Genomic DNA, 26861 nt, shown 5'->3' with positions numbered 1-26861 from the left:
AATTTCTTTTACTGTATAAAAATAAGGTCAATGTCTCTTACATTTATATATAGACAAAAAAGAAGAAAGAACTGCGCTATGCTAGGTTTGCAACACCATAGAGAACCTTTGTCAGAAAAAAACCCAAAACAAGAATATTTTATCGTCTTAACTTTATTCCGCATCACCTGGAAATATAAACAAACTGTACAAAACAAGAAGTCAACCTGAAGCAACAACTATAAACATATAAACAAGACAATTGAAGAAAAGCGGCATCAAATGAAAGCGCCTCGGTCCATGTAGGGGTAGGCCAGGAACTCTCCCAATTTGTTGCCATCTGCGTCGTAGTGCAGCATGCGGAAGCACTTGTCGCAAAATAGACACGGGTGACTCGGGGCAAACTGGTCGCTAGTGGTGCACCACCTGAGGGAAAAACAGCAGGTGGGATGGCAAAACTGAATTTTGTATTATTAGTTCATTTATGTAATATATATATATATATATATATATATATATATATATATATATATATATATATATGTGTGTGTGTGTGTATATATAGCCCCGTTTTTGCACATTCATTTTTCACTGTTGCGTATCATGAACTATAATTATTTTTACACACTTGGATTAAAATTTTAACCTTTTGGCAGCCAGGGAATTAAAGTCAAGACCTAAAAGGGTTTTTGTCGAAATCTCAGAATGAAATGTTGTGTTTTTGTCAGTTAACCAAAGCTAATCACCGTGCCATAAGCCCGGTTTTGTCAAAACACATAACAACACAGTCCGAAAAGCATATTTCAAATTTTTTCAGTCAGTCAGGATGATTTTGATTTTAATCCGAGTAGTAAACCCAACAAGCGTTTATCTCAGGAAAGTTTATTTGAAAAAAAAGTTTCTAAATCATGTGCAAAACATTCAATATATTCTGATTTAAAATCAGATTTAACAAACTTATCCTTAATTTGTGCACGACTTGATTCAATGCCACAATTAAATAGTTAATAATTATTGTCAAATATTAGACAAAACCTCGGCTTCATAATTCAGCTTGTCGATTTTTAAACACGAATTAATCCAGTGAATTTGATTTTTTTTACCCAGTCTTTGGGGGGAAAAAAAATCACTAAATTATCGCAAAGAAAATGAAAGCCTCTTATTAAATTCTGTGGGCCTGCAAAAAGAACAAAGAAGGCTTCTTGATGCCATACTTTTCCCCACCATTGGCGTAAATATTTTTTAACACCGTACCTGGCGATGAAAGTGTGGCAAACGGCGCACTTCTGCGTGCTAAATCGATGTTTGTGAGTTAGCAAAGGGTAGTACTTCCGGTCCAGACAGTCGTCCTTGTGCATCAGCCTACAACCAGACAAATAAATAAATAAAATAAATAAAAGCATTGGCTTGCAAGCGTCAGCAGATTTGTCTCTTGGAGGTGCTTCCTTCACATGTGGTTGACCCCCCCCCCCCCCCCCTGCTTACGCATCAAAGATCCGTTCATTTGAGGCGTTTGGTAACTGACGAACAAAGAAACCGCTATTCAGATGGGCCCGTACTACAGAGGTTCCCGAGCGCGTCACATCCTCGGCGGCGTGGCGGCCGCAGGATGATTTGCTTCGCCGAGGCACAACGCCGGGGTTCATTCATCCGAGGGTGTGTGACTCCGTTTATTTCCGCCTCTGAGCGCAAGCTTTCCACTCGGTCACGGTCGGCGGGCTGCTGAATACTGAAAGCTTGCTCTTGAATAATTTAAGGACCATACATCTTATTTTTATTACTTCCATCGGGGGGGGTTACTTTTATATATCTATTTTCGTCTCTTGGTAAGATCATTCAAGATTTGTGGTACTGGGATGAGAGATTTTTGTGAAATTAAGTTAATTGGGAGGTGATTTCTTGATTAAGCGATTTACGTAGAAATTGTGAAGAAAGATATATGAATGAAAAATTATGGAAGTATATGGAATATGGCTTATTGAGCGATATTGAACAATGCGGAATCTTGGGCAAAGATATCGAACAATTGAGATTCATGATGAATTGTGATTTGTTGTGTCATTTGGTAATTTCGTGAGAGTTTTACAGTAGTCACAATTTCATGTTAGAATGTTTGGTAGGGGTGAGCTGAACAGATCAAATTTGAAATCTGAAATGGGGGGAATTGTTTAAAACTAGGACTTGGGAGAGAAAAAAAATCCTTTTGGGTTCATTTAGAAATCTTGAAAAAATAACTACCGTATTTTCCGCACTATAAAGCGCACCTAAAAGCCTGAATTTTTTTAAAAAGCTGATGGTGCGCCTTATAATCAGGTGCGCCTTATATATGGATCAATATTGAGCCTGAGATTCATAGATGGGGAATAAAGTAAGCTTTACCTGTTTGTTTTGTGTGTTTACAGTTGAACAAGGTTGCTCATATTGACATTTTGTTATTAGTTATTGTTATTACTTTGATTATTACTATAATAATTGAAAAAGTTTTCAAATATGTCATGAATGGAGAGTGTGCCTTATAATCGGGTGCGCCTTATATATAGAAAAAGTTGAAAAATATGTCATTAATTGAGGGTGCGCCTTATAATCTGGTGCGCCTTATATATGGAAAAAGTAAGATATGTCATGAATTGAGGGTACGCCTTATAATCTGGTGCGCCTTATAGTGCGGAAAATACGGTAGTTTAGAGGAACAGTTTAAAGTTGTAATGGGTTGAAAATTATGTCAAAGTTAGGGGAAAACTTGAAATGTAAAAAAAAATATATAAAAAAATACATTTTAAATTTTGCTTTTCGGGTGACAAACAGTTGTCGTAAACTGGAATTTTTGCTATGTAGAAATTGTGGCAATGATGATTTAAAATTTCCGATAGGAACATATTTTGAAATTGAAATTGGGAATGAATGTGGATTTTGAACGCCTCAGGCCAATTTAATGAACTTTTGCAAATAATTATAACATGGAGGTGATTATCACAGAATACATGAATAATTTTTGAAAGTAGGGTCAGAAATGTGAACCCCTCAAACCTAAAGTACCTCATTGAACAGCCATCCTTATGTTAGGAAGCCTTCCTAATCTATAGGCTTCATCCAACTGAAGATCTCTTGAATGTGTTCCTAACCGGGAGCGATGCGGCGGGAGTCAGGAAACCGCAAATGGCATCTCAGGAATGCACTGATGTTACGTTTGAACTTGGGTATCTTGATATGAAAGCTTTACAGGGACCTATCATAAAATGTCAACTTTTTGGATTTTATAACCATACAAGAACGATGATTATATGACCCCCCCCCAAAAATGCAACGTGTATAGTTTGCAAAGTGTGTACGCAAGGTTTAAAAATGCCAAATAGGCAAATATGTCAATCAATGTCAGTCACCCTCGGGCGGAAAAAGAAAAAGTCTGTCGATTGACTTCCTCGTTGCAATATTGTGACTAGGAAAGGACGAAAAGATCTGTAAGATGTCCTCTGGGCTCGCTTTTGTTTTACCTGACGTCCGTAATGATGACCAGATGCTCGCAGTCGCCCTGGTGACAGTAGAGATACGGGAAGCCCACTTTCACCTCAAGATCCACCAGCTTGGTGTCCTCCATCTTGGCTTGAGTATACTCGGGAAAGTTGTTTGCCTTGGCCCATGCGATCGTGGTCCTGCAAAGACGATTACAATACATTAACATCATTCGCTCACCATTTGATTTCATTCAAATTTTTAAGTCGACAATTAGATGGATTTTTGATTCAAAATGATTTGATTGACAATTTTATAATTTAAAATTTTGACTTGTAAGGGAAGTGTCCACAAAAACAACTACTGCTCTCTTCTTAATTCTGATTTATTCTCTCCCAGTTCTTAATCAGCGACTGAATAGGATTTCTGAATGGCTTTGCCGATGCGATGGCATTAAACTTCCGTCTGAGTTTGTAATATTTGACTACATTTGAATGCACCGCCTACGCTTGGAGTCTTGTACTGAATGACAAATTAACCAGCGGTTTCTTAGCTTCCTTAATCAGCGATTGAATATGATTTTAATGGCGATGTTTTGAATTGTAAGGGAAGGGTCTTTTTACACGAAAACAACATATGGATAACAGCTGCTACTCTTTCTTAATTTTGATTAATTAACATACCACAATTGACTCGCGATTTCTTAGCGTCATTAATTAGCGATTGACAACATTTTTTAATGGTGGTTTGTTGATGTTGGTGGCAACCAAGATGGTAATAAAAATTGCCATTTTTCTGTCTGAGTTTGTAATGTCCGACTACATTTGAATGCACCACCTAAACAAGGCTAGAGCTAACGCTGGAGACTTGTACCATACTGTACAATTACGACGAAAAAAGTGATTTCTTAGCTTCCTTAATCAGCGATTGATTATGGTTTTAATGGCGGTGTGTTGACGTTGGTTGATACCGTGACATTATGGCAATAAAATGTTTATTTTAAAGTTGGCTTATGCGGCAAGCCGTTGATGTTGTTGTCGCTTCCTTGACAGTGTCCTTTGTAAATGAGCAAGCAAATTCAGCAGTATACAGACTACCGTATTTTCCGCACTATAAGGCGCACCGGATTATAAGGCGCACCCTCAATTAATGACATATTTTAAAACTTTTTCCATATATAAGGCGCACCGGATTATAAGGCACACCCTCAGTTAATGACGTATTTGAAAACTTTTTCAATCACAATATAGTAATACTCAAACTAATAATAATAACTCAAATAATAAACTGTCAATAGCATAATAACCTAATGTCAATATGACAACCTTGTTCAACTGTAAACACACAAAAGAAACAGGTAAAACTTCCTTTATCACTTTGTTCCCCATCTACCAATCCCAATCTCAATATTGATCCATATATAAGGCGCACCTGATTATAAGGCGCACCATCATCTTTTTAAAAATATTAAAGCTTTTAGGTGTGCCTTATAGTGCGGAAAAAACTGTAATTATTCCATCCACTGTATAGTCTTGCATAACTTCCATCATAGGAGTAGGCATATTTATAGTGTAGCCATAAAAGTATAACGTCCAGCCCTATGGGCCTGCTCTACTTACTGGTAATTATTTCAGTAAAGGTTTCCTCAACGTTAATAAAAGACAAGCTAAACCTTGATTTAGGGTTTTGCGCGACTCCAGCTGGCGCGCCCTCACATCGGCTTTATGTAATGGGCTGATTTGACCACAAACGAGCCTTTCACCGAGAATTCCTCCCGCAACTCAATTCCACTTCCGTTTAGAGTATTTCGATAACTTAGAAACCTGCCCGAATAATTATTCAAGGGCTTTTAACTCATGAGAAGCTGCGTTTGTTTCAGGGGGCCCCCCAAGTAAGAATAGGGATGATCGCGCACGACAAAGACACGTATTCAAACTCACTGGCTGATATCGCGGCATTCCGGGTAGCGCATGTCATTATAGAAGACCCCTTCAAAGAAAAAAAACCCAGACTTGTAGTGGTCCTGGAACACAACAAAACGTCCAGGTTAGAAACGTGTGACGGTGCGGGGGGCCGGGGAGAGCAAGGATGAATTCTGCTCACTTTGCTGATGTAGTCCGGCGCCGTGTCCGGCGCGTTGCTGAACTCGCCGCACATCTGTAGGTCGCTGGCGCAGCAAATGGCATCCCGCAGCTCCGTCAGTTTTTGGGAGCCCAGCAGCAGCAGTGTCATGTGGGGTCGGACGTAACAAAACTGCCAGGGGAAGAAGACGGGTGGGGATCAGGTAAAAACCTTTGGCAAACAAATGCTGAAAGTGCATTGGGTCTGATGAGAACTGGGAATTTTCTTGGCTTTTGTGGGTTACTGGTTATATAATATGTACCATATTTCTCCGTGTACAGGTCAAATTTGTGCATACGTCGACCCCTTTTTTTTTCAACTTTGGTGAGTTTTACAAAAACGTGCGTATAACACAGTTTGGTGCCGAACGGACGAAGTCAAGCTGTCTTTTCCTTTTCATAATGGGTCAAAGTCCGTCATTCAAATTATCCAGGCAGCCTCATTGTTCACAACAAAGAGGCAATAAGGCGGAGCTTGACTAAAGTGCATTTGTAAGTGCAAATACGCTAAAACGGATACATACTTTATCAAATTAGAGGTATGCAATATATAATCATTTTAAGCCTTGTAAATGGCATATTAAGATATTGAGTCCAGGGAGCTTAGAAAGGTTCACAACAAAGTCAAATTAGAGGTATGCAGTATATATAATCATTTTAAACATTGTAAATGACATATTAAGATATTGAGTCCAGTGATCTTAGAAAGTTTCACAACAAGGTCACGGCTCACCTTTTCGAAAGTGGCGGGGAAGTAGACATTGATGGTTAGAATGACTTCTCCTTCAGTGACCATATTTTCCACAGTCTCTGGTTTCATCATGATGATCTGTCTGTCCTGAGGGACGCAGAAACTGAATTCTGTAAAGGTTGCGTCCCCACAAAAGCTGAACCATGCTCATGTGGATTGCCCTCATTGTCAGCTCACCTGCTCATCTGCGTAGAGGTCGTGTCTGTTCTTGCTGATTTTTAGTGAGGATTTGTAATCTTGCTTCTTCTTCCTTTCGCTGTCAAGATCAAAATCAAGAGGTCATCAATGTACTTTTGATTGAATTCATGATTTCAAGGTGAATAATATTCGTACACAAGAGTTTTTAATGTGGAGTCTTCTGGTACCACTTTTGGGTCAGGCTCCTCGTCCTCTGGATGGCAACGGAGTGATGCAGGGCTATGGGGGAAAACAACCGAGATAAATGTATAATTCCTGGATTTATTTAATACCATATCATAATCTGGCGAGACAGTTCTAATGTTGCAATTCTTGATGCATAGGATGCTCTGATAAGAGGTACCTGCAGACTTCTTTGAGCTCACGCATCATGTCCACGCTGACTCCCATCTCCTGAGCAAAATTGGCGTCAAATGTGTCTTCGTCTTCGACCCAGTAGGAGTAGTCGGATGGATTCAGACTACTCAGCCATTTTTTTCTGAACGAGTCTATGTGAAACTTTTTGGTATTCGCTTTGTGATATTCGTATTCTGGGATGTTTGGATCAGGATCCAACGTTGGTGCTGAAGCCGCCATGTTTACTGGAAAGGAGGAAGAGAGTGCCGCTCGCTTGGGGTTGTGGGTAATGTAGTACATGTACTGCAAAGGCAACATGATTTTTGGTAGTTATTTAATGACGTTACCAGATGATTTTCGGTAGTTATTTAATAACGTTACCATTCCGTGAACACGTTTTAAAGTCGATATAGTGTGCTTAAAATGAATTCAACCTCGTGCAAATAGTTTGTGAATGAGTAAGTTATATAATTTAATGGTACTTGTATACACAGGCCAACGTTGCCCCCACCAACATGGCCGCCATGTAGGCACATCGCTTAGCCTGGCTGTTAATACGCGATGGCGTAGATTTTTAGTCATATCAGAGGAAGGTCAAGTTACCTTTTCGATTTCCTTCTAATCTTTTCTTTTAATTAATGAATTTCGTGCAGTTTTGTGTTCATTTTGTGCAAAACGACATCTGCTTTTATGTTAGGGAAATGAAATACAATAAAGCATGCTTCCATACATTACAAAACGAGGTGTATTTTCGCACAATTTCTAATATCGTAAAAATGGAATAAACTCTGCTCGTATACGATAGGAGTGTTAATTTCTAAAATGCGTCTTGCAAGTCAAAGGCACAAAATCTATTTCTGTTTTGTCGGTTTTACTGTACTTTTAAAACGGCCCTAAATTTACTGTTTGGAGATAAGCTTCAAAGCATTGTAATGTCACACAGTGTGGAGTTTTTGTGTAGAACAAATATGTTCCAGAAACATAAGTTTCCTTTTTACGCGATTTGGTTGCCCTTTTAAATATCCCGAGAGCACAATGCCAAATGGTAATTGCAATTTCACACCGCAGCCCTGTGTGGATAGGTTGCGTTTTAGATGGTGAAACAAGCAGCGGATTGTGTGCCTCCTTTACTCACAGTGATGCTATGTGTATGTGTAATATCAGGCGATACAAGAGTGGGCTGGTCCTAGTAACCTTAGTAAAGTATAAATATCAAGGAAGGTCCCATTGATTAACATTTGTTTTTGAAGTGAAGGTGAAGCTTCATTCAATTCATCTCGAGAGGAGGGGAACAAACGGTTTTATTCTTGCAAATGGAGATCGAAGGCTACTCGCAGCAGCAGGTTAGTGTTTGCTACTAATTCCCTTTTAATAAAGATTTTATATTTGCATTTTCATCGAAAAAATAGCTCATTTCGAAATGGACATAAAAATGAATATTATGGTGTAATATTGTGTCAAAAAGTTAAACTTTTCCATTTTGTTTGTTTCTAGGTCGATAAAACCTGCTCTGGAAATTTACTGTAAGTTATTTTAATTATTCTAATGTCATTGTTTTCGCTTCCACATTGATCACCGCTCTATAGACAGTGACGTAACATGTTCAAGACGGAATGTGTCGCTTCCATTTGCAATATGCTAGTCACACGCTAGAGGGCGCTAAGTGCATTATGAATCAAGTCCTTAATGTGCGTTATAAAAATAAGGGATTTTTAAAGTTAACGCGTTAATTTTGGAATTACTTCTGGCGCCTCCAGAATTGTATGAAGCGTTAAAAATATTTTTAACTCATTTAAGTCTCTTCAGTGTGAAAAAATAAAAAAAAAATAAGCACATTACAAATCCAAGTTCAAACACCATTTAGTCGTACATCTTTGGCTACCATCCCAGAACGCTGCTGGAGTGTAGTGCGCAAAAATGTTTCACATAAAAAAAAAAGAAAAAAAAAAGTTCCATTGAGTCATATTTGGTCGTACTGTTCAACAATTGGGTTTGACAGGACAAGAATGTTATTCAAGATTAGCGAACGCTATTAAAACAAGTCAAAATGAAATATTTTTACGTTCGTTAATTTCAAGATTTTACTCCAGTGAATATATTACAATTTTCATAGAAAATAGTTGTTGGGATACGTGATTAATTGCGATTTATCATGGATTTTTTTTTAATTGACTGACATCTCTAATTCAAATACTAAAAATGTGACCAACTTTGAATATTTTTTCTTAAATTTATACTCATGGGGAGTATGGTATCGTTATATAGGATATCACACTGCCATACACTGATATCACTATAAATGCATTTATAGGGTTTAAGTTTGGATATGGATTATTTTTTTTATGGGGGGGTGCATTCCTCCCTTCTTTCCACTCTTTAGCTTTAGTTTTATTTTTCTGCGGTTGACGTGGTATCTCTGGTTCAGAGTTCTCCCTGAGCTCTCCGGCTTCCTCCCATACTCCAAAAACCAGCATGGCAGGTGTATTGGACACTTTGAACTGTCCTTAGATGTGATTGGGCGTTTGAATGGGATAGGCACCAGCATGCCAGCAACCCAACATTGGATAAGGGGCTACGGATAATGAATGGATGAAGGATGGATGTGATACATTCTTCTTGTTAACTATATCAAATAAAAATGCATACTCCATAGGGTTTATGTCTGGTGATGGCTATTTTAAAATCTTTTTTGTTTTGGTTTTACTTTAGTGAAGAATCTCCAGATCTGATTGGTCACATCAATCTTTTAATTTCACCCTTTTTTTCCCCCTCTCATTTGCCATTGACAACATTGTCAATGATGACGACGTAGCCCAGAGCACTAAGAAGAATCCGTACCAATCCGAGCCATGACCGGCTTGTGTGTTTGAGATCACGAGCAGATTTTTTTTTCTTCTCTCCAAGCTTTCAAAATTTCTTCTGCAACGGTTTGGTGTCATTGATCCAGAATTGACTGGCTGCTCTCTGTACTTTTGGCAAATGGGTGAAAACTTTATAAATATCTTCTGTACTTTTTCTAAGTTTATTTTGCTCCCTCCAGGGAACCACCGATCGATTTAGAGGCTGCATTAAAAGAATGCTCCGACGCCCTCCACCTCTTTCTGAACAACAGGTTTGCAGATGCCTTGGCTCATTTAGAACCCTGGTAAGTCCCGCTTCATACTTTTAAAAGACACGTATCACAAGATATGACAAGATCTTATTTGTGTTGACAACAGGAAGAGCCAGAGCATGTATCACGCCATGGGCTACAGCAGCATGCTCGTGATGCAGGCGGGCATGACCTTTGACCCGAAGGACATGAATGCTGCTATGGAGTCACTGAGCGACGCCCTGCTGACATGCCAGAGGTACGACCCGACGATATGTGGGAACCGTCACAGACCCACGCTATTTATTTGCGTCCACTATACAGCGGTGGACATTTTTTTTAGTCAAAATCTTCCGACCTTTTTGAGCTACGCTACTAAGTCCTAGTGTGCTCAGTAGAGGACATCCATGCTTTTCCAATGATGTCTCATGTGTGGATGGGGTGCAGTTGACCTTTCTGTCTTGCTAATACAAAATGGACACAACAGTGGACACGATTTTGGACACAAATGAGTATGCTGGGTCACAGAAGGATATCAGAGATGGATATAAATATCTAAAGTCAATTCTGAAGTCCCTGATCACGAGTCCACTAAAAATACCTAGAATGAGTTATTTTTTCACATTTTATGGAATTTACGGAACTGATTTTTACAGTATTTTATTGTTTGGTTTCCCATGTCACAACTGAAATATAAATCAGACTGCAACTCAAGTAGATAAATACTTGTCCCAGTGTTTTTTTTCATGACTTATTACTATTATTTATTAATACTTGGATTATACTTTTTTGTCAAATTAAGTCAGATAGTAAAATATTACATTTATTTCAGTAAAAAGTTGCACACCGTATAGAGTCTTAACGTTCATGAGTCCTGAAAGAGTCAAGTTTTGGAGTCTTTACTGGACAAATTCGAGTTGCGGCTACTCGTGGCTGCTTAAAATAAACAGATTGAGAAATGTTTTTGTCTTCATCCACATTAGGTTCAGAAAGAAAACTGGAATCATGGTGACACTCAGCAATCTCTGGTACCGACAGTCACCTGAAACCCTGACAGAAGGTGAGACATTACACCCTGCAAAAGTTAATTTGTTCAACAGAGAAACAATTGTACATGGATGTTCTTTTAAAAATACAAATATTAGATTCATTAAAGACTAAATTTCATTTTTCATTGAAAGAAATGCAAATTATTAATGGAAAATAAGCGTGCGTTCATGTTTAACACAGAGGAGCTGCACGCAGAGCTCTGCTACGCCGAAGTGCTGCTGCAGAAGGCGGCGCTCACGTTCCTCGACGAGAGCATCATCGGTTTCATCAAGGGAGGCATGAGGATCCGAAACAGCTATCAGATTTTCAAGTCAGTGAGTCGCCGATGTCGGCACTTTTGGATGGATACGTTAAAAACAAAGTATGTTGTCATCCTTTGTGCAGGGAATGTCAGGCCATGGCACATGCCAATATAGAAATGGAGAAGAAGAGCACATATATTCACTTTAAGGGCGGCGTCAGCATGGGCATTGGATCTTTTAATCTGGTACAGTAAATCAAAAAAAAAAAAAGCTAACCAAATAAAACCTAAAACGAGTTGTTTTCCTTTTTCAGATGCTATCTTTACTACCAGCTCGAATCCTCAAACTGATGGAGTTCTTGGGTTTCTCAGGGGACAGGGTAGATCCACTCAACCTCATCTATCTATCTACCGTATTTTTCGCACTGTAAAGGCGCGCCGGATTAAGTGCACCTTCAATGAATGGCCTATTTTAAAATGTTTTCATAAATAAGGCACACAGCATTATAAGGCACACAGAATAAAAGCTACAGTAGTGGCTCCGTCCACTAGATGGAGCTCCGTTTAAGGGAATGTCAACAAAACATTCAAATAAATCAGTCAAAGACATTAGGATTAAGACAATCAGAAATTAGGAATGAAAATGAGTTGTGGAAAGTACTATCTGAAGAATGGGAAAAAATACCTCTTGATTACATTAAAAAACTGTTAGAGATGAACCAACGGTTTAAAAGAATATGATTATGATTCAATTAAATATTAAACTTAAAACTTTTTTAATCGCAACTAAAAACCTTCAAATATGGTGTTTTGTTGGTTTAAAAACAGTTTTTGGATTAATTTAATAAAATGGCGCTGCTTTTACGAAAACTTGAGTTTTTTGCGCCTTGTCCCTCAATAAATTGCTTCAAAATTGGAGCATACGTAGCATACCAAAATTTCAAACAATGTGCTATAAAAAAATGTATTGTACAAAATACATTCCTCACTGAAATACAGGGGCACATCTCAAATCATTTACATGGTACTTAAATTATTCTATTTTTTTCGTTCCCCAAACATGAAAACTTGAGATTTATACGCTGTATAAGGTGTACCGAAAACTTTAAGGTGCGCCATATAGTGCAGAAAATACATTATCTACCTATCTATCTATCTATCTATCTATCTATCTATCTATCTATCTATCTATCTATCTATCTATCTATCTATCTATCTATCTATCTATCTATCTATCTATCTATCCATCTATCTATCTATCTATCTATCTATCTATCTATCTATCTATCTATCTATCTATCTAGCGAGCTAGCGAGCTAGCGAGCTAACTATAAGGTGCGCCATATAGTGCAGAAAATACATTATCTATCTATCTATCTATCTATCTATCTATCTATCTATCTATCTATCTATCTATCTATCTATCTATCTATCTATCTATCTAGCTAGCTAGCTAGCTAGCTAGCTGTATTGTTTGCATTCTCTTGTCTTAAAGGAATTAGGTTTGTCTGAGTTGCGAGCAGGCGCCTCCAGCGACAGTCTGCGATCGATTCTCAGCACCTTGACTCTGCTCATGTTTCACCTTTACATCTCAGTCATTCTCGGTAAAGAGCACATCTTATTTAACGTTGAATTCCAGTGCAATATTATTTTTGTTTTGAGGATTGTCTCTTTTTTCTTAAGGTTCCGGTGACGTGGACTTAAGTGAGGCAGAGGCTCTGCTGGAGCCTTATGCTAAAAGGTTCCCAAATGTAAGTGTAAATACAGTGTAATCTGTTTTATAACCTCATAACACACATGTCTCAAAAATGACAAATTTGTAGAAACTTCTTCTAGTGCCAAATGTTTACCCAATTGACTGCTCGATCAACTCAAGTCTAATTTATCATGCTTTGATGATTGTAAAAATATTTGAATTACCTTAATTTGAATGAAAACATGCTAGCTTGCTTGTTTTCATTCAAATCACTCTAAAGCTCAAACTGTATTTTTGAGATTTGGAAATTGCATTAAAGACGCATTGGTTTTTGACGTGTACATGTACATTAGGGTCTCTGATAACGACATTTTTTTTTAATTCGTTTTTTTTAGTTTAAGATAATTTTTTTTTTACATTTTCCCCATTCAAAAAAAATGCTAATGATAGGAGCATTCTTTAAAAATTAGATTTTTTTTTTTAACATTTTCCGCTTTCAAAAAAAATGCGAATAGATGCAAGACTCACATATTCCTAAAAAACAGACGAATTAGATTTTTTGAAGATTCTAATTTCCTTTGATTTTTTTTTAACAACAAAAAGTCTTTTTTTTTAACACATTTATGTATTTATTCCCAGGGAGCCCTCATGCTTTTCTACGTTGCAAGAATTGCCTTGCTCAAAGGAAACATCACATTTGTGAGGATTTCTTACGAAATTCGCTTCTTTCTGTTTCCGCTTGTTTGCTGATAAATGCGTTTCTCTTCCTAGGCTCAGGAAAAGTTCCACGCGTGCATTGCCGCTCAGCAGGAGTGGCGCCAGATTCACCACTTGTGCTACTGGGAGCTCATGTGGGCTTATTCCTTTGAACAAAATTGGCGGGAAGCGTACCATTATGCCGATTTGCTGTGCAAGGAGAGCAAATGGTCACAGGTGAAGAGTGAAAAAATAGTTTTATTCCCTCAACGGTATTGTGAATTGTAGATTCACTTGTTTATATTTTTTTCTGCTTTTGTTGCTTAGAATAACCAATAAAATGTTTGCTTTGGTGCCATCTTGTGGTATCTTGCTGTTAATGCACTATGCTGGAAGCAAGAAGGCGTCAAAGGATGATGTATACAGTTATATAGTTCAAAGTCAACTGTAGAGTCGTTGATATTCATTAAAATGCTAAATTAGGTTTGCTTATGACGCTGATTGTTTCAAAAACATGTACGTCATGTTAAAAAATGCCATCACAGTTGTTCAGGGCTCAGAACTGTGATGTCATTTTCAAGCGCCTGCAAGTGGCAAAATTTCCGCCTGAGATTGACAAAGACATGTATTTTGCGGCTTAATTTATTATTTCACTAACAAAAATAATCAATAATAATAACTAATAAATAATCAAGATGCAGTGTTTAGACTAGTAAGACCGCTTATAACACTTTATTCAAACAAATATTTTTTGGGTTGACTTTTCCGTTAATCTTCAAGAAACTACGGTGCCATCTTTGTTTTGAATATGTGTTTTTTGAAGATTGAATTTGTTTTGATATTTTAAAAATGTTTGCCTTGTTAAAAATTGAACAAATTCAAAGTAACAAATAATTAATATGGTAATTACGCACTGAATTGTCTTTGATATTTACAAAAAATGTACATACTAGGTTCATTTAAAATGATTTGACGTAAATGAACGTAAATGTAGATGAATGGGGTTGCTGAAGCCTGTTACTTATTTTGTTTTTGATTAAATCACATCTTGCTTGTAGGCCATCTACGTGTTCCAGAAGGCGTCCATACTGAGCATGCTCCCGGAAGAGGAAGTCAAGAAACTGGGCGAAAATGTGGTGGACTTATTCAGGTTTGAAAAAAAAAAAGAAGAAGAAGGGGTAACGGAATGATGTACTGTATTTTCCGCACTATTAGGCTCACCTAAAAGCCTTAATTTTTTCAAAAAGCTGATGGTGCGCCTTATAATCAGGCGCGCCTTATATATGGATCAATATTGAGATTGGGATTCGTAGATGGGGAATAAAGTAAGCTTTACCTGTTTGTTTTGTGTGTTTACAGTTGAACAAGGTTGCTCATATTGACATTTCGTTATTAGAGTTATTGTTATTACTTTGATTATTACTTTGATTGAAAAAGTTTTAAAATATGTCATTAATTGAGGGTGCGCCTTATAATCCGGTGCGCCTTATATATGGAAACAGTTTTGAAATGTGTCATTAGTTGAGGGTGCGCCTTATAATCCGGTGCGCCTTATAGAGCGGAAAATGCGCTACCGTGATTATAATGAATGATGCTGGTGTGCTTTTCAGGCAGGTGGACGGCCTGAGGTTGAGGATGGCCGGAAAGTCCATCCCCACTGAGAAATTCGCGGCCAAGAAGGCTCAACGCTACAGCTCCTCCAAGCCCGTCAAACTGGTCGTCCCGGCTCTGGTGAGGACATTTCCTTGATTTTCACCAACCAGATAATCCTTCAACAAATGTCATCCGTTTGACAACCCGCAGGAAATGATGTACGTGTGGAACGGCTTCACCATTGTCGGCAAGAGAGCCGACTTGACGGAAAACATCCTGGCTACGTTGGAGGAAGCAGAGGAGGAGCTCAAGTATAATTCAAGTAAGGAGAAAGTCAGCAGAAGAGAACGAAGAGCGCCTTTCCTCCGCCGTAACACTTTTGTTTCATGATGCTACAGATCCGTCAGATTATCACCTGGATGACCAGTGTGTGGTTCAGCTGCTCAAGGGCTTGTGCCTGAGACATTTGGGGCAGCTAGAGCAGGCGGAGGTTTGTTTCAACCGCGTCTTATCCAGGTGAGATTCACATTCAGTTCACCAACATACTTAACGCTTCTGCAGTATTTTGACCATTTTCGGGTCATTTTCTTCGACATCGTTCTCGCAGTATTCAGGTCAAAGAATGGCATGCTCCTAGTAGTGCTATAACTAAGTGGTCGTGCCATGTTGTCACCATCTGGGTGAAATTTCAGCTCCCTGGTGTCTTATTTCAATGTTTGATTGGTTTTGATGTAAAGATCAGAAGATTGAACAAAATACGTCACAAGGGGTAAATAGGCCTGAATTATCAAATCCTTTTAACTCATTAACCCTATCAATTATTCCGTTTAATATTTGAGTGACTGCCCCCGCCGATTTCTTTTTTAATTTATTCATTTATTTTGTGATCTACTAAGCTTAATCTTGATTAGATTTTTAAAAAATAATCCCTGAAGGTTAAGGGGCAATTTATTAGCGTCGATACGCATACATTTGTGACGCCAACAACCTTTTCAAATGCTGATGGTAAACAATTGCAATTATCATTAGCACGCTAGTGATTACCATTTAAGGTCAACAAACACGAAACACAATTTAGTTCACACATACATATTTGAATCGTGCATGATACATTTAATAGTTTTCTAAGTCACTTATGGACGATGCTTCAACAATATTCCATGAGTATATGAGATTGCTGCTGCCTGCTACATTGAGGTCAACAACTTCCTGTTTTTCTTCTCTATTTTCTTTTCAATGAGCAGACAGGGCACATTTCATGCTCGACTACACCCTAACGGTTAAAATTTGAATACTTATAACCGAGCCACTATAGATTGTTTGTGTTCTTAGATTAATATTCTCTGTTTAAAAAAAAAAGAAAAAAAATGCCCATCTAGGCCCATACATGTAGTACTCTTTTCAGTGTTGAATTTCTTTTTTTTTTTCGCAGTGAAAGTGACCTGAAGCACAACAACTACCTGGTGCCTTTCACCATGTACGAGATGGGCCTGCTGCACAAGCAGAGGGGTGATTTCGAAAAGGCCATTTTAGTGATCGAAAGCGCCAAGTAAGTGTCTGCGAAAGATGCAAGGTCGCCTTTTATTTTTCCCCCAAGCCAACGGGTTCTTGCCATTTACAGGATGGACTACAAAGACTACAGCATGGAGTCGCGCCTTCACTTCCGTATACACGCTGTGCTCAACAGCATGGGCGCCTCTTCGCGTACGCCGGCGTGAACGCTTCCATGACACCGGCACTTCTTCGGACTTCTTCATGGTTCCAGCTAGCGCTCCGGGACATCTTATTATGCAGCTTTGTACTGTAAATTCGCCAAACTATGGCTTCTTATATTTATGTAAGCATACATCAACATAGAGCATCATATATGTATTTTTTTTCTCTCCTTTTTATCTTTCGCGGTCATGAATTGTGTTGAAATGCTGCATTTCCTCATTGAGTATTTACTTTCATCTTAGGTGCTGCTGTTTTAGTTCGCATCCTATTTCAAAACAAGCTCAGTCGTTCAATTACAATGTCAACTGTAAAATTAGATTTTCCACATGTTTTCTCCTCTGATGAGAAAGGCGCAGCATCTATTTTGGTCATTTGGCCCCAACTCAGCTGGGATAGGCACCATCAAGCCTGCGTCCCTTGTGAGAAGAAAACAGCTGTACATTAGTTAACTTAAATCGATGTAGGGGAAATCTAAAACATCTCTGAGGCCTTTATTTGGTGTTAAGGCATTTTTTTTCCAAGTAGAAGCCTCTTTGGAGATTTGGTAGCACTATTTGAGGAAACAACGTTTAATTTTCTTAATCTATGTGGTTGGTACGTGAGCTAGGAGATGCTGTTTACATTCTTCAGTTGGTGCTGCTGTTTTGGTTAAAAACAAGCTTTTGCTCAGCAGGTAACTACTGTACTATTTATACTTTGTGTGATGGTGGGGGAGGGGTGTGTTATTTTTAATCATTCGCTCATCAATCATTCTTTTTATTTTCCTGATTGGAAAATTGAGGCATCTATTTGGGGAAAGGTGTCTATCAAAAAATTAGGGCCACTATTTAAGGAAAATCACTCGGAGTCACTCATATTTAAATCCTTGTGGAAGTGATGTGTTTGTAAATAGCTGTTTATTTTTTCTTGAGTATGAATGTATCAGACATGCTGAATAAACGTGGGCAAAGTAAATTAATTGTGATTATGTGCGTGTTTTTAAATTCGTTTTTTGTCAGGTTAGGCTTCTAAAATATTTTTGTGTTATGTTTAAACTATTCTGTTTGTTACTAAACGACGTATGGATAGATTGTACATACTAATAATTAGATAGATTATACAAAATAATCATTCACAAGATAATCGAGTCATCTCAATTTTCTCCCAGTTCACTTGGCACCGCGAATGAACTAAATTTATTTATTTATTCATCTGAGGTAATTAATTTACAGTTTTGAGAAGAAAAAAAAAACGTTGCTCACAAACGTATCACTCGAAAGAGTGGTGTCACATGGTGTATCACGTCACCCGACCAGGAAAAGGAGGAGGGAGGAGGCGGAGGAAAGAAGATGGAAGGAAACCGAGACGAGGCTGAGAAATGTATCAACATCGCGTCGAAAGCAATCGAGGTCGGGGATAAGGAGAAGGCGCTCAAGTTTCTCCACAAAGCAGAGAGGCTCTACCCGTCAGGGCGAGCCAAAGGTAAAAGCGTTGTTTTTGGCTCGCCGATAGGTTGTGGAGGTCCACCGGGGACTCCAATCCAGCCCGGCCGGAGCGACAAACAGATGGACTGACTGTATAAACACATTTATATGATTATTTTATTCGTAACATATATTTTCTGACAGTAACACATCGTTTTAAAGTCACTCTTTGGATTTTCAAATAATGTCATTAAGAAGCGAATGCATATATTGTGTGAGTCCGTACGCTCGGAACTAAGCTAAGCTCTTTAGGAGCTCTTCGTGTCGTTTGCCAAATAAAGCGTCGCTAACAACTATCGTGTTTATTTTCACATTTTACATCACGGTTAAATCCAAATTGTGATAATTTGACGTGGTTGTGAGCGTGCGCACCATTTTTGCTAATTTGAAGTCCTACGAAGCGTCACTAGTCACCGGCGTGACGTCATCATAAGGCGTCAGCATGGTGGACTATAAAGTATAAGCTCTTATTTGTGAATGTCATATTACAAGAAAAAATAATTGTATTAACTTAAAGTAAATAATTGAAAAAAGACACCTAATTTTAAATGCTCTGAGGCTACTTTTGTTGTTAATTGGCACGTTATAAATCATACTTTTGATATTGTCTTCTGTGACTACATGCAGCTGATCAAGTTCCAGTGAATGTGGCGTTTCAGAATTTGTCTCAGTTTCGTTACCATCGATCTATTAAAAACCCGTTTTTTCCCCCGCTCAACATAACATGAAACATACTGTAAATGGTAATTAGAATGAAATAAAAGACACCAAAAACAAAAGAAAATGAACATGCAAAATGCCGACCTTTATAAGTCACCCATTTTAACCGCCAAACAAAAATGTCACCAAAGGTATACATCATATTGACATTGTCTTTATTTTTGTATGTATTTTTAAATCTCAGCCTTGTTAGAAGCATTAACCAGGAATGGGAGTTCTGCAGCTAACGGCGCGCATCGGAGGCGGCCAGCCAATGCGGAAGGCGGTAGCGCTCAGGCGGCGGGGGATCGCGCCGAGTCCACGGGAGCCGAATCCTCCAAGGTGTTCACGCAAGAGCAGGTGCAAGGCGTTCAAAGGTGAGAGTGCTGGATTAAAGTGTGACAGCGCCACTTGTTAATTTTCACCTTGAATCGGTCTCAAGAAGGATGGAGGTTTGTCCTTGTCCTCACTGTATGACCTTCCATTTGACCTGTTTGTCTGAAGAATTGTCCTCTCTGTTGCTTGGTAACCACCTGAGCTTGGTGCTGGCGCCACGAGGGAAAAGCGACGTTTATTATTTTCAGCCAGGTAGAACCAAGGGAAGCAACGTATGTCGTAATTTTACACAATTACCAGAAGGCATTTTTCATCCCTGGCCGTGCGGCATCTCGCTGAATCTTCCTTTTCATTCTCACCGTCTTTTATCTTGAATAATGGAATAGCATATGGTAGAACATAAACCTCTTCTTACCTAGGTTTCCGTTTTCCGATGTAGTGATTGATATGTCAATGAATCAAAAAACTAGAGCGCTTTTAAATCATCCCCTTTAAATGGATTTAAAATACCGAACAATAATATTTAGAGCCATGGTATGCAGGTTTGTTTTATTTCAATCAGTCATCCGAGATTTAATGCGATTCAATGAGTTTGTACATATATCTTTCAGTGTGCTCCCATTATTGTCAATTTTTACGTCATATAAAATTATGGTATGTAAATTATCAGTAAATATGGTCATATTTCACCTCCTCGAGTACGCGTGTGACCAAATCCCGTGTGGGAGTTTTGCTCCAAAGTTAGTAAAGAGCCCTGTTTTTTCTTTTTCTAATCTTTTTTTGTTTTAAATTAACTACATAAAACTTGCTTGCGCAATATGACCCCCCCCCCCCCCCCCCCCAATCAAGAATGTCATGTTTACTGAAACTACTGCTCCCACTGCTGAAAAATAAAATCCTAGAGGAAACGCTGGGCTTGTTAATTTTTCTAAAATTGAGCTTTTCAAGTGACTGAAATGAACTTTTTTTGTTGTTGTATTTTTCATTTCTAATTTCTAATTCCAGCGTTTGCGAAACTGTAGTCTATCACACCGCGTTGAATTTGATTTGTTCAGCCCTACGATCTTATCTTTTAACACTTGGCCTTGTATTTTTCCCTGTCAGAATAAAACGCTGTAAAGACTACTACGAAGTGCTCGGCATCACCAAAGAAGCCAGCGAAGATGAGCTGAAGAAGGCGTACAGGAAACTGGCCCTCAAGTTCCATCCGGACAAGAACCACGCTCCCGGAGCGACGGACGCCTTTAAAAGTATGTCCCCTTCAGTCGCGTTGTGTCCAAATAATCTGGAGAACTAATAGGAGCTCCCTACCCCCCCGTCAGAGATCGGCAATGCGTACGCCGTGCTGAGCAATCCGTCCAAACGGCGGCAGTATGACCTCACGGGAAGCGAAGAGACGAGCGGAGCGGGTCACGGACACGGCGACGGAAACGGCTTCGACTTCCACAGAGGCTTCGAGGCGGACATCACGCCTGAAGATCTCTTCAACATGTTCTTCGGAGGAGGATTCCCCTCATGTGAGTGACGCAATTCGGGCTCTAACTAGCAATTTGATATTCAACGTCTGATGTTTTGTTGACTAATCCGTGACTTGTGCTCCTAAACGTCTTTTCATTTCAAGCTTTTTTTTTTCTTCCCCGCAATCGTGAATAGTTTTGAGTGTGAGCAATTTTTGTTTTTCTCCATCTTTCAGCAAGCACTCAGTCGTTCAACAACGGCCGGACGAGCTACAGCCATCACGCCGATTACCGGCAAGAAAGGACGGACGAAAGAGGAGACGTAGGCGATGCCGAGTTGTGACGCCGCATTCCTGTTGCTGCGTCATCCTTGTGCGCATAGTTGAAGCCACGTTTCTCTCTGCAGGGTGGCTTCTCCATGTTTATTCAGCTGATGCCCATCGTGGTCCTGATCTTGGTGTCAATACTGAGCCAGGTGATGGTTTCTCCGCCTCCTTACAGCCTCTACTCTCGACCGTAAGCGCCACATCCCTACTGGTGTATAAAGCACATTAAAGGCCGTTTTTCTCGCGGGGATGTGCGAAAGTAACGACGGATTCTCTCCAGGTCCACGGGTCACATGGTGAAGCGGCAGACGGAAAACCTGCGCGTGGATTACTACGTGACCAGAGACTTCAAGTCGGAGTATAAATCGGCGTCGGCGCTGCAGCAGATCGAGAAAAATGTGGAAGAAGACTATGTGGCCAATGTTAGAAATAACTGTTGGAAGGAGAGACAGACTAGTAAGATAATTAACATTTCACACCTTGACATAGTGTTCTTAACTCATTTTTTGCCAGCCCCCAAAAAATGTCAATTTATCCATCAATGGCAGTGAATGAGTTCAATGTTTTTCCGCAAAGTAGCAGATTACTGCAAGTATTGCATTTTTATTTTGGGATATATGCCAGCGATTTACAGTGACAGGTAGAAAAATTGACTCAGTTACCGCCAGCTCGATAAAACTGAATATTTGACGTCTATAGCCGTCAATGGCAGTGAATGAGCTAAATGTGTTTCCCATAAAATAGCAAATTACTGCAATTCATGTATTATTATTTTTGGGTGTAAGCCAGCCATTTACAGTGACGGGTAGAATAATTGACTCAGTCACTGCCAATAGATGCGATAGCATTTAGTCAAATACAAATACTCAGTACAATTGTAACTGAAAAAAAGATGTCTTTAAATAATTTTTTGAAAAATTTAATAGTAATGCTTATAATAGAATAAAATTAAATCAAATAGAGTAACTTGAAGTCAAACTCTAGGAAATAAATTAATCAAAAATACCAATCAACAAAGTGAGCTGAAATATATAATAAAAAATATATATATAATTCAACAGAGAATGAGACATTACTGAAAAATTAAAATATAAATAAACATTGTATTAAATTTTATTCAATAAGTACCCTCCTATTGTTTAAATTCAAATTCCACTCCACAAATACATTAAAATGTGCTAAAATATAAATTCCATTTAGAAAAAAACTGTCATTTAATCAATGAAATGACCTCACCCCTTAAGACCATAGTTTTTGTTTTGTTTTGTTTTTTTCCCAAACGATTTCTCTGCCAATTGCTAAAAGAAAACAAAATGCAGGAAATGGATCAAAAGTGGTGGATTTTGCCGCTTATTTCATACCCCACAAACATCATCATACAAGCGGCGCCACATATAACATTGTTGAAAAGAAAACTTGAATATAAAACGTCAATAAATTAGCATCTCGTAACTATAACATAACTAAATGAAATCAAATACACTGAATTCAGTTATAAACACTAATAATCTCTTTTCCCGTGCCAGAAACAGACCTGCTGTACGCCGCCAAGGTGTACCGGGACACACGCATGCGCCAGAAGGCGGAGCTTATGACCATGGAAAACTGCAAAGAATTGGACAGACTAAATAACCTCTTCCGAGGGGGATGACTTGCTTAGACACTGTTAGATGTTATATTGATGCAAATAGGTGTGCTCAGTTTTGTTTTGTTTTTTTCAAGAGGATTATTTACACTAGGAGCGACACAAAAAAAAAAATCTCCACAGGAGAGACTAGTACTTCATGTTCACCTTACTGTTCCATCCTCAACAAACTTTCGACATTCCGGAGAAGCGTTCTTCTGCTGTTTGGATCAAGAGCGGTTCAAAAAAAAAAACAAGTAGTGCGCACATCCACTTCTTTGTTGCTCACGCCACCAAGCAGCTTCCAGCATGAAACCAGTATCCGTGTGGGAAAAGGAAGGAAATGGCACCGCCCGAAGGACGAAAACGAAAGTCGCTTTGGGATACGGATTCATACGAGTCAAGATGTTCATTTTGGAGAATGATGGACCTTTATGCAGTTATTTAAGTCATATAGAAGAAAGTGATTTTCTTCCATGCTCGCTTGTCAATAAAATAAAGTAATATTAATAACTGTTTTTTTTTTTTAACTGGTCATTCTGTTTGGACTGTATTTTTGATGGCCATATTTGGGCAATCTCAGTTTGCTTTCTAACACGGATTTACATCAAAAGCATTGGTACATTAACAAGTTCAGATATTTAGATGAAACTTTCGGGAAAGGCGCTTCAATTTTATTACTGCCCTCCAGTGGCCAGAAGACAACGCAAATTACTTTTTACTGAAAGCAAGAATATGCACGAATAAATGTATAAAAAGTATTTTATTCAAAACAATTTAAGCCATTCGTGCACACCTTCAATTCAAATGGTGAAAACTTTGACCTTTGTAGCATTATTTCACTAGATTGACATTCATTTACGATACTGTTCGTTTTATTGTTATTAATAATTTGTTTGCTAAGTACAGCATTATTTTTTTTGCGTTTGGTTTCATTGTTGTGCTTCAAGTTCTCATGTAAAAATATGTCTTGGGAAACGCTGCACTCCATGGCGCCACGCTAAATTGCGTCATAAAAGTAAACGTAATAGCTTCCGCACATGCTGATTGGCTTAGTCTGACGGGTGCTATCAAAGCCACTCTGAAATTCAAATTTCCAAAAGTTTACCGAGAAAATGCACCAGAAGGTTGCTTAAGATTCGTCATAATTCCAACAATGTTCTCTTATATTCTTGGTAAAATAAAGTAAACAACAACAACAACAACAACAACAATGACACGAGTGAACACATTCAAAATTATCGATTTGTAAGAATCTAAATGTAATTGAATGCAACACGCATCACGTGACTGTCTCACACCCGGAAATGAACGCCTCTGAAAGTGGATGAAAACACAGTTGAAAATGCCGTCAAGACGACGCATGTTGTGTTAAACCCTCTATCCCCAATCGCATCTTTTTTTTTTAATCCAGCAGGCCATGCTAACGTTACGCCATGTTCATTTCGTCCTGCTCGTATGCGTTGCGTTCGTATCTTGCTGTGGACAGAACGCGGAGACCCCCGACTGGCGACTGACTCTGAAAACGATCCGCAATGGCATCCACAAGATCGACACGTATCTCAATGCCGCTCTGGATTTGTTCGGCGGCGACGACGGCTTGTGTCGTTACAAGTGTAGCGACGGTAATCGAATTTTCACTTTTCGTACGTTTGGCATTGCATTACTGTAGTTGGATTGGCCGCATTCCATTTCTTGCCAACCAACTGTTTGTTATCTCCGTGCCCTGTTTCTTTATTGGACAGCCACAATGTCGACGTGTTTTACTCAAGAGAGACTCATGTAGATAACGGAGTAGCCGGTTCACCTTTGCTCCCTCTCAGGTTACAAGCCGATGCCTCGTCCTGGATACAAACCGCCGCCGCCCAACGGATGTGGGACACCGCTCTTTGGATTTCAGGTAAGGCATCTAAAAGCACCCGATACTTATTCCGTGTACCGGTATACCGATATACCCCCACACACATAAATCACTATAAAATCTATATAAAACCTAATGATAATTGTCTGTTTTTTAGTTTTCTCATTTGTAAAGTCTTGTTTAGGTGTCTATTATCCCAGTCCTTGGGGATATGTGGCCGGGATGTTTTATATGTCTCACTGCTGACTCTCATCTGAGTGAATTGACCAAACAACAATCAGAAACGTCTGGAGAAGATGGATAACATCCGTCCTGATCATTTGAGTCAGGAGTTTTACAGCAGTGAGACAGATAAAACATCAAGGACAGCATCTTTTGAGGATTAGGATTGAAAACCCCTGCTCCAGTTTGTGTTTGTAAAACTGCTTCAAGGTAGCAACTGATAACTAGTATCGTCTGCAATCACATCATTTTCAGCTGATTGCAAATAGGTGAAAAAAGATCTGGTTTTATTTGTGGTTTTATTATTATTGCCGCGTGGCCTGATGAAATGCCTGCAGTTTGAAAATATCTCCTGTTCCCAGTTTGACGTTGGCATTCCATCCATGACCAAATGCTGCAACCAGCACGACCGCTGCTACGACACGTGCGGCCGTGAAAAGCACGACTGCGACGAGCAGTTCCAGGACTGTCTAGAGACCATCTGCAGGAACGTGCAACGGACCCTGGGATTGGCCCATAGTGTTCAAGGTAAGTGGAAAAATAGATAAAAATAATTTTAAATGGTATTTTTGCACATTCCATAATGTCATAACAACTTAGATGATAACAAACAGGAAGGAAGACAACTAGTGTTTTTCTCACAAGGAGAAATAGCACCAAAACCCAACTGCTTTTACCCATATCAGGAGGTGGACATTTTGGAGGGTTGCTGACCAATCACAACTCATCTGTTTTGTGAGTTTGGTTTTGTGATGTGAGCAAGCTGAGCCATGATTGGTCATTACCCGAGCCTTCAGCAACTTTGATGTCATTTTCAGTTGACAAGTGGCAAAATGGCTGTGCTCGTGGATTCTGGCGCGTATTTCATATTTCACAAACATGACGATAATCAGATTAGACTGTTTAGACTTGTGATGCTGCAACGAAGAATTATTCTATAGAAACATTTGGAGTTGACATCATTAAAATTAAGGCACGTTTTCTTCAATTCGTTTTTATTGACAATTTGACCATTTTATTATTATTTTTAATAATATAAAAAATAGCAGCTGACTACTATTAGGAGTTTGTTTTTCATAACCATTTCTGTGACGATATTAATTCGTCATTTATTACTCTGACGAATATTGTGATTGAGATTTAGACTTTTTGTGTTCGCTAAAATGTCCAGCAGAGGGTGCCATTGTGCTTTTTCTTCTTTTTTTTTAACTTGACTGTGCTGTTTAATGACTTTTTTGTGCAGTAAAATACAATACTGACCCAAAAACATTAGTCTGGGTGTTGAATTGTACTTATTTTATGCATTTCTGTACACTCAATTACTCCACGTGTGTGTGTTTTTGTTTTTAATTTTGGTCAGCATGCGAGTCTGCAGTGAAGTTGCTGTTTGACGCCGTGATGCACTTGGGATGCAAGCCGTACTTGGACAGCCAGCGAGACTCGTGCATTTGTCAGTACGAGGTGAAAAAGGAGCTCTGACCAAAAGTTTCCAAATGGACTTTTGATTTGATGACAAGTGACGCTCCACAAACTAGATCTTTTCTCAGGGAATGAGCTGCCGCTGCTTTTCAGACGTCGGACTCGATAAGTACTCACTTATGACTGATACCCTGTAAATAATTTGAAATGCTTTCAATTATTTATGGTTTTTGTGTATGTTTTTCGATGGATTGGTTCACTGGTGGGTTTGAGGGGAAAAGTGGGGTGCCTAAATTAAAATGAAAATAATTTATTATTAATTATCTCCGCGTTGAGTGTCTTTTATTTGTTTGTTTTTTTTGGCATGTTTTTGTTTTGTTTAGAGATTGAGTGTTTCTTTTCCTTCGCCAGGAGAAAGTGAAATGTTGCACACGCTACACTCTATAGTCAATGATTACACACAGTGTGGCTACAGTTATGAAAACAATTAAATTATGATCAGGTGCTTTATGGTTTTCCAAGCCCTACAGGCATCGG

General features: G+C 38.8%; 4 protein-coding genes across 4 annotated transcripts; 3 read left to right on the top strand and 1 right to left on the bottom strand.

Moving 5' to 3' along the window:
• Nucleotides 1-141: 141 nt before the first annotated feature.
• Nucleotides 142-7106, bottom strand: snapc3 (small nuclear RNA activating complex, polypeptide 3). The gene is made up of 9 exons (XM_088419313.1): nt 6842-7106; nt 6634-6717; nt 6478-6556; nt 6283-6387; nt 5533-5682; nt 5370-5452; nt 3471-3629; nt 1234-1341; nt 142-405 (listed from the first exon to the last, which is right to left on the bottom strand). Exons 1-9 carry the CDS (start codon nt 7072-7074, stop codon nt 258-260), a joined length of 1149 nt encoding a protein of 382 aa, XP_088275439.1. The 5' UTR covers nt 7075-7106; the 3' UTR covers nt 142-257.
• On the top strand, nt 6395-17861 carry LOC148421565 (tetratricopeptide repeat protein 39B-like). Its single transcript, XM_088419305.1, has 18 exons — nt 6395-8177; nt 8329-8357; nt 9875-9979; nt 10053-10184; nt 10909-10985; nt 11156-11285; nt 11360-11462; nt 11531-11596; nt 12712-12820; nt 12900-12967; nt 13552-13611; nt 13684-13845; nt 14667-14758; nt 15219-15339; nt 15412-15523; nt 15600-15717; nt 16634-16750; nt 16823-17861. Exons 1-18 carry the CDS (start codon nt 8148-8150, stop codon nt 16917-16919), a joined length of 1728 nt encoding a protein of 575 aa, XP_088275431.1. The 5' UTR covers nt 6395-8147; the 3' UTR covers nt 16920-17861.
• A 349-nt stretch (nt 17862-18210) lies between these two features.
• On the top strand, nt 18211-23340 carry dnajb14 (DnaJ heat shock protein family (Hsp40) member B14). The gene is made up of 8 exons (XM_088419146.1): nt 18211-18378; nt 19285-19456; nt 20520-20665; nt 20738-20932; nt 21109-21194; nt 21279-21388; nt 21479-21654; nt 22725-23340. The coding sequence occupies exons 1-8, from the start codon at nt 18246-18248 to the stop codon at nt 22847-22849; spliced, it is 1143 nt and encodes a 380-aa protein (XP_088275272.1). The 5' UTR covers nt 18211-18245; the 3' UTR covers nt 22850-23340.
• A 784-nt stretch (nt 23341-24124) lies between these two features.
• Nucleotides 24125-26644, top strand: pla2g12a (phospholipase A2, group XIIA). Its single transcript, XM_088419150.1, has 4 exons — nt 24125-24447; nt 24646-24722; nt 25268-25433; nt 26266-26644. Exons 1-4 carry the CDS (start codon nt 24243-24245, stop codon nt 26382-26384), a joined length of 567 nt encoding a protein of 188 aa, XP_088275276.1. The 5' UTR covers nt 24125-24242; the 3' UTR covers nt 26385-26644.
• The last annotated feature ends 217 nt before the right edge of the window (nt 26645-26861 follow it).

This window comes from Hippichthys cyanospilos, chromosome 7 (genome assembly GCF_059441005.1).
Source record: "Hippichthys cyanospilos isolate Australia breed blue-spotted pipefish chromosome 7, RoL_Hcya_1.0, whole genome shotgun sequence".
Classification (NCBI taxonomy): Eukaryota; Metazoa; Chordata; class Actinopteri; order Syngnathiformes; family Syngnathidae; genus Hippichthys; species Hippichthys cyanospilos.
The sequence above is the reverse complement of the archived record's forward strand: the minus strand, read 5'-3'. Positions and strand labels throughout refer to the sequence as shown.

Excerpts from the sequence above, each read along its gene's own strand:
- LOC148421565 (XM_088419305.1), top strand. The coding sequence starts at position 8,148 with ATGGAGATCGAAGGCTACTCGCAGCAGCAG. Across the intron at positions 10,986-11,155 it reads ACCTGAAACCCTGACAGAAG|AGGAGCTGCACGCAGAGCTC; the intron begins GTGAGACATTAC and ends TGTTTAACACAG. Across the intron at positions 13,612-13,683 it reads TCAAAGGAAACATCACATTT|GCTCAGGAAAAGTTCCACGC; the intron begins GTGAGGATTTCT and ends TTCTCTTCCTAG.
- pla2g12a (XM_088419150.1), top strand. The coding sequence starts at position 24,243 with ATGCTAACGTTACGCCATGTTCATTTCGTCCTGCTCGTATGCGTTGCG. Across the intron at positions 24,448-24,645 it reads TCGTTACAAGTGTAGCGACG|GTTACAAGCCGATGCCTCGT; the intron begins GTAATCGAATTT and ends GCTCCCTCTCAG. Across the intron at positions 25,434-26,265 it reads ATTGGCCCATAGTGTTCAAG|CATGCGAGTCTGCAGTGAAG; the intron begins GTAAGTGGAAAA and ends AATTTTGGTCAG.
- snapc3 (XM_088419313.1), bottom strand. The coding sequence starts at position 7,074 with ATGGCGGCTTCAGCACCAACGTTGGATCCTGATCCAAACATCCCAGAA. Across the intron at positions 6,388-6,477 it reads ACCTCTACGCAGATGAGCAG|GACAGACAGATCATCATGAT; the intron begins GTGAGCTGACAA and ends TGCGTCCCTCAG. Across the intron at positions 5,683-6,282 it reads TCCCCGCCACTTTCGAAAAG|TTTTGTTACGTCCGACCCCA; the intron begins GTGAGCCGTGAC and ends TTCCCCTGGCAG.
- dnajb14 (XM_088419146.1), top strand. The coding sequence starts at position 18,246 with ATGGAAGGAAACCGAGACGAGGCTGAGAAATGTATCAACATCGCGTCG. Across the intron at positions 20,933-21,108 it reads CGGAGGAGGATTCCCCTCAT|CAAGCACTCAGTCGTTCAAC; the intron begins GTGAGTGACGCA and ends TCCATCTTTCAG. Across the intron at positions 21,195-21,278 it reads GGACGGACGAAAGAGGAGAC|GGTGGCTTCTCCATGTTTAT; the intron begins GTAGGCGATGCC and ends TTCTCTCTGCAG.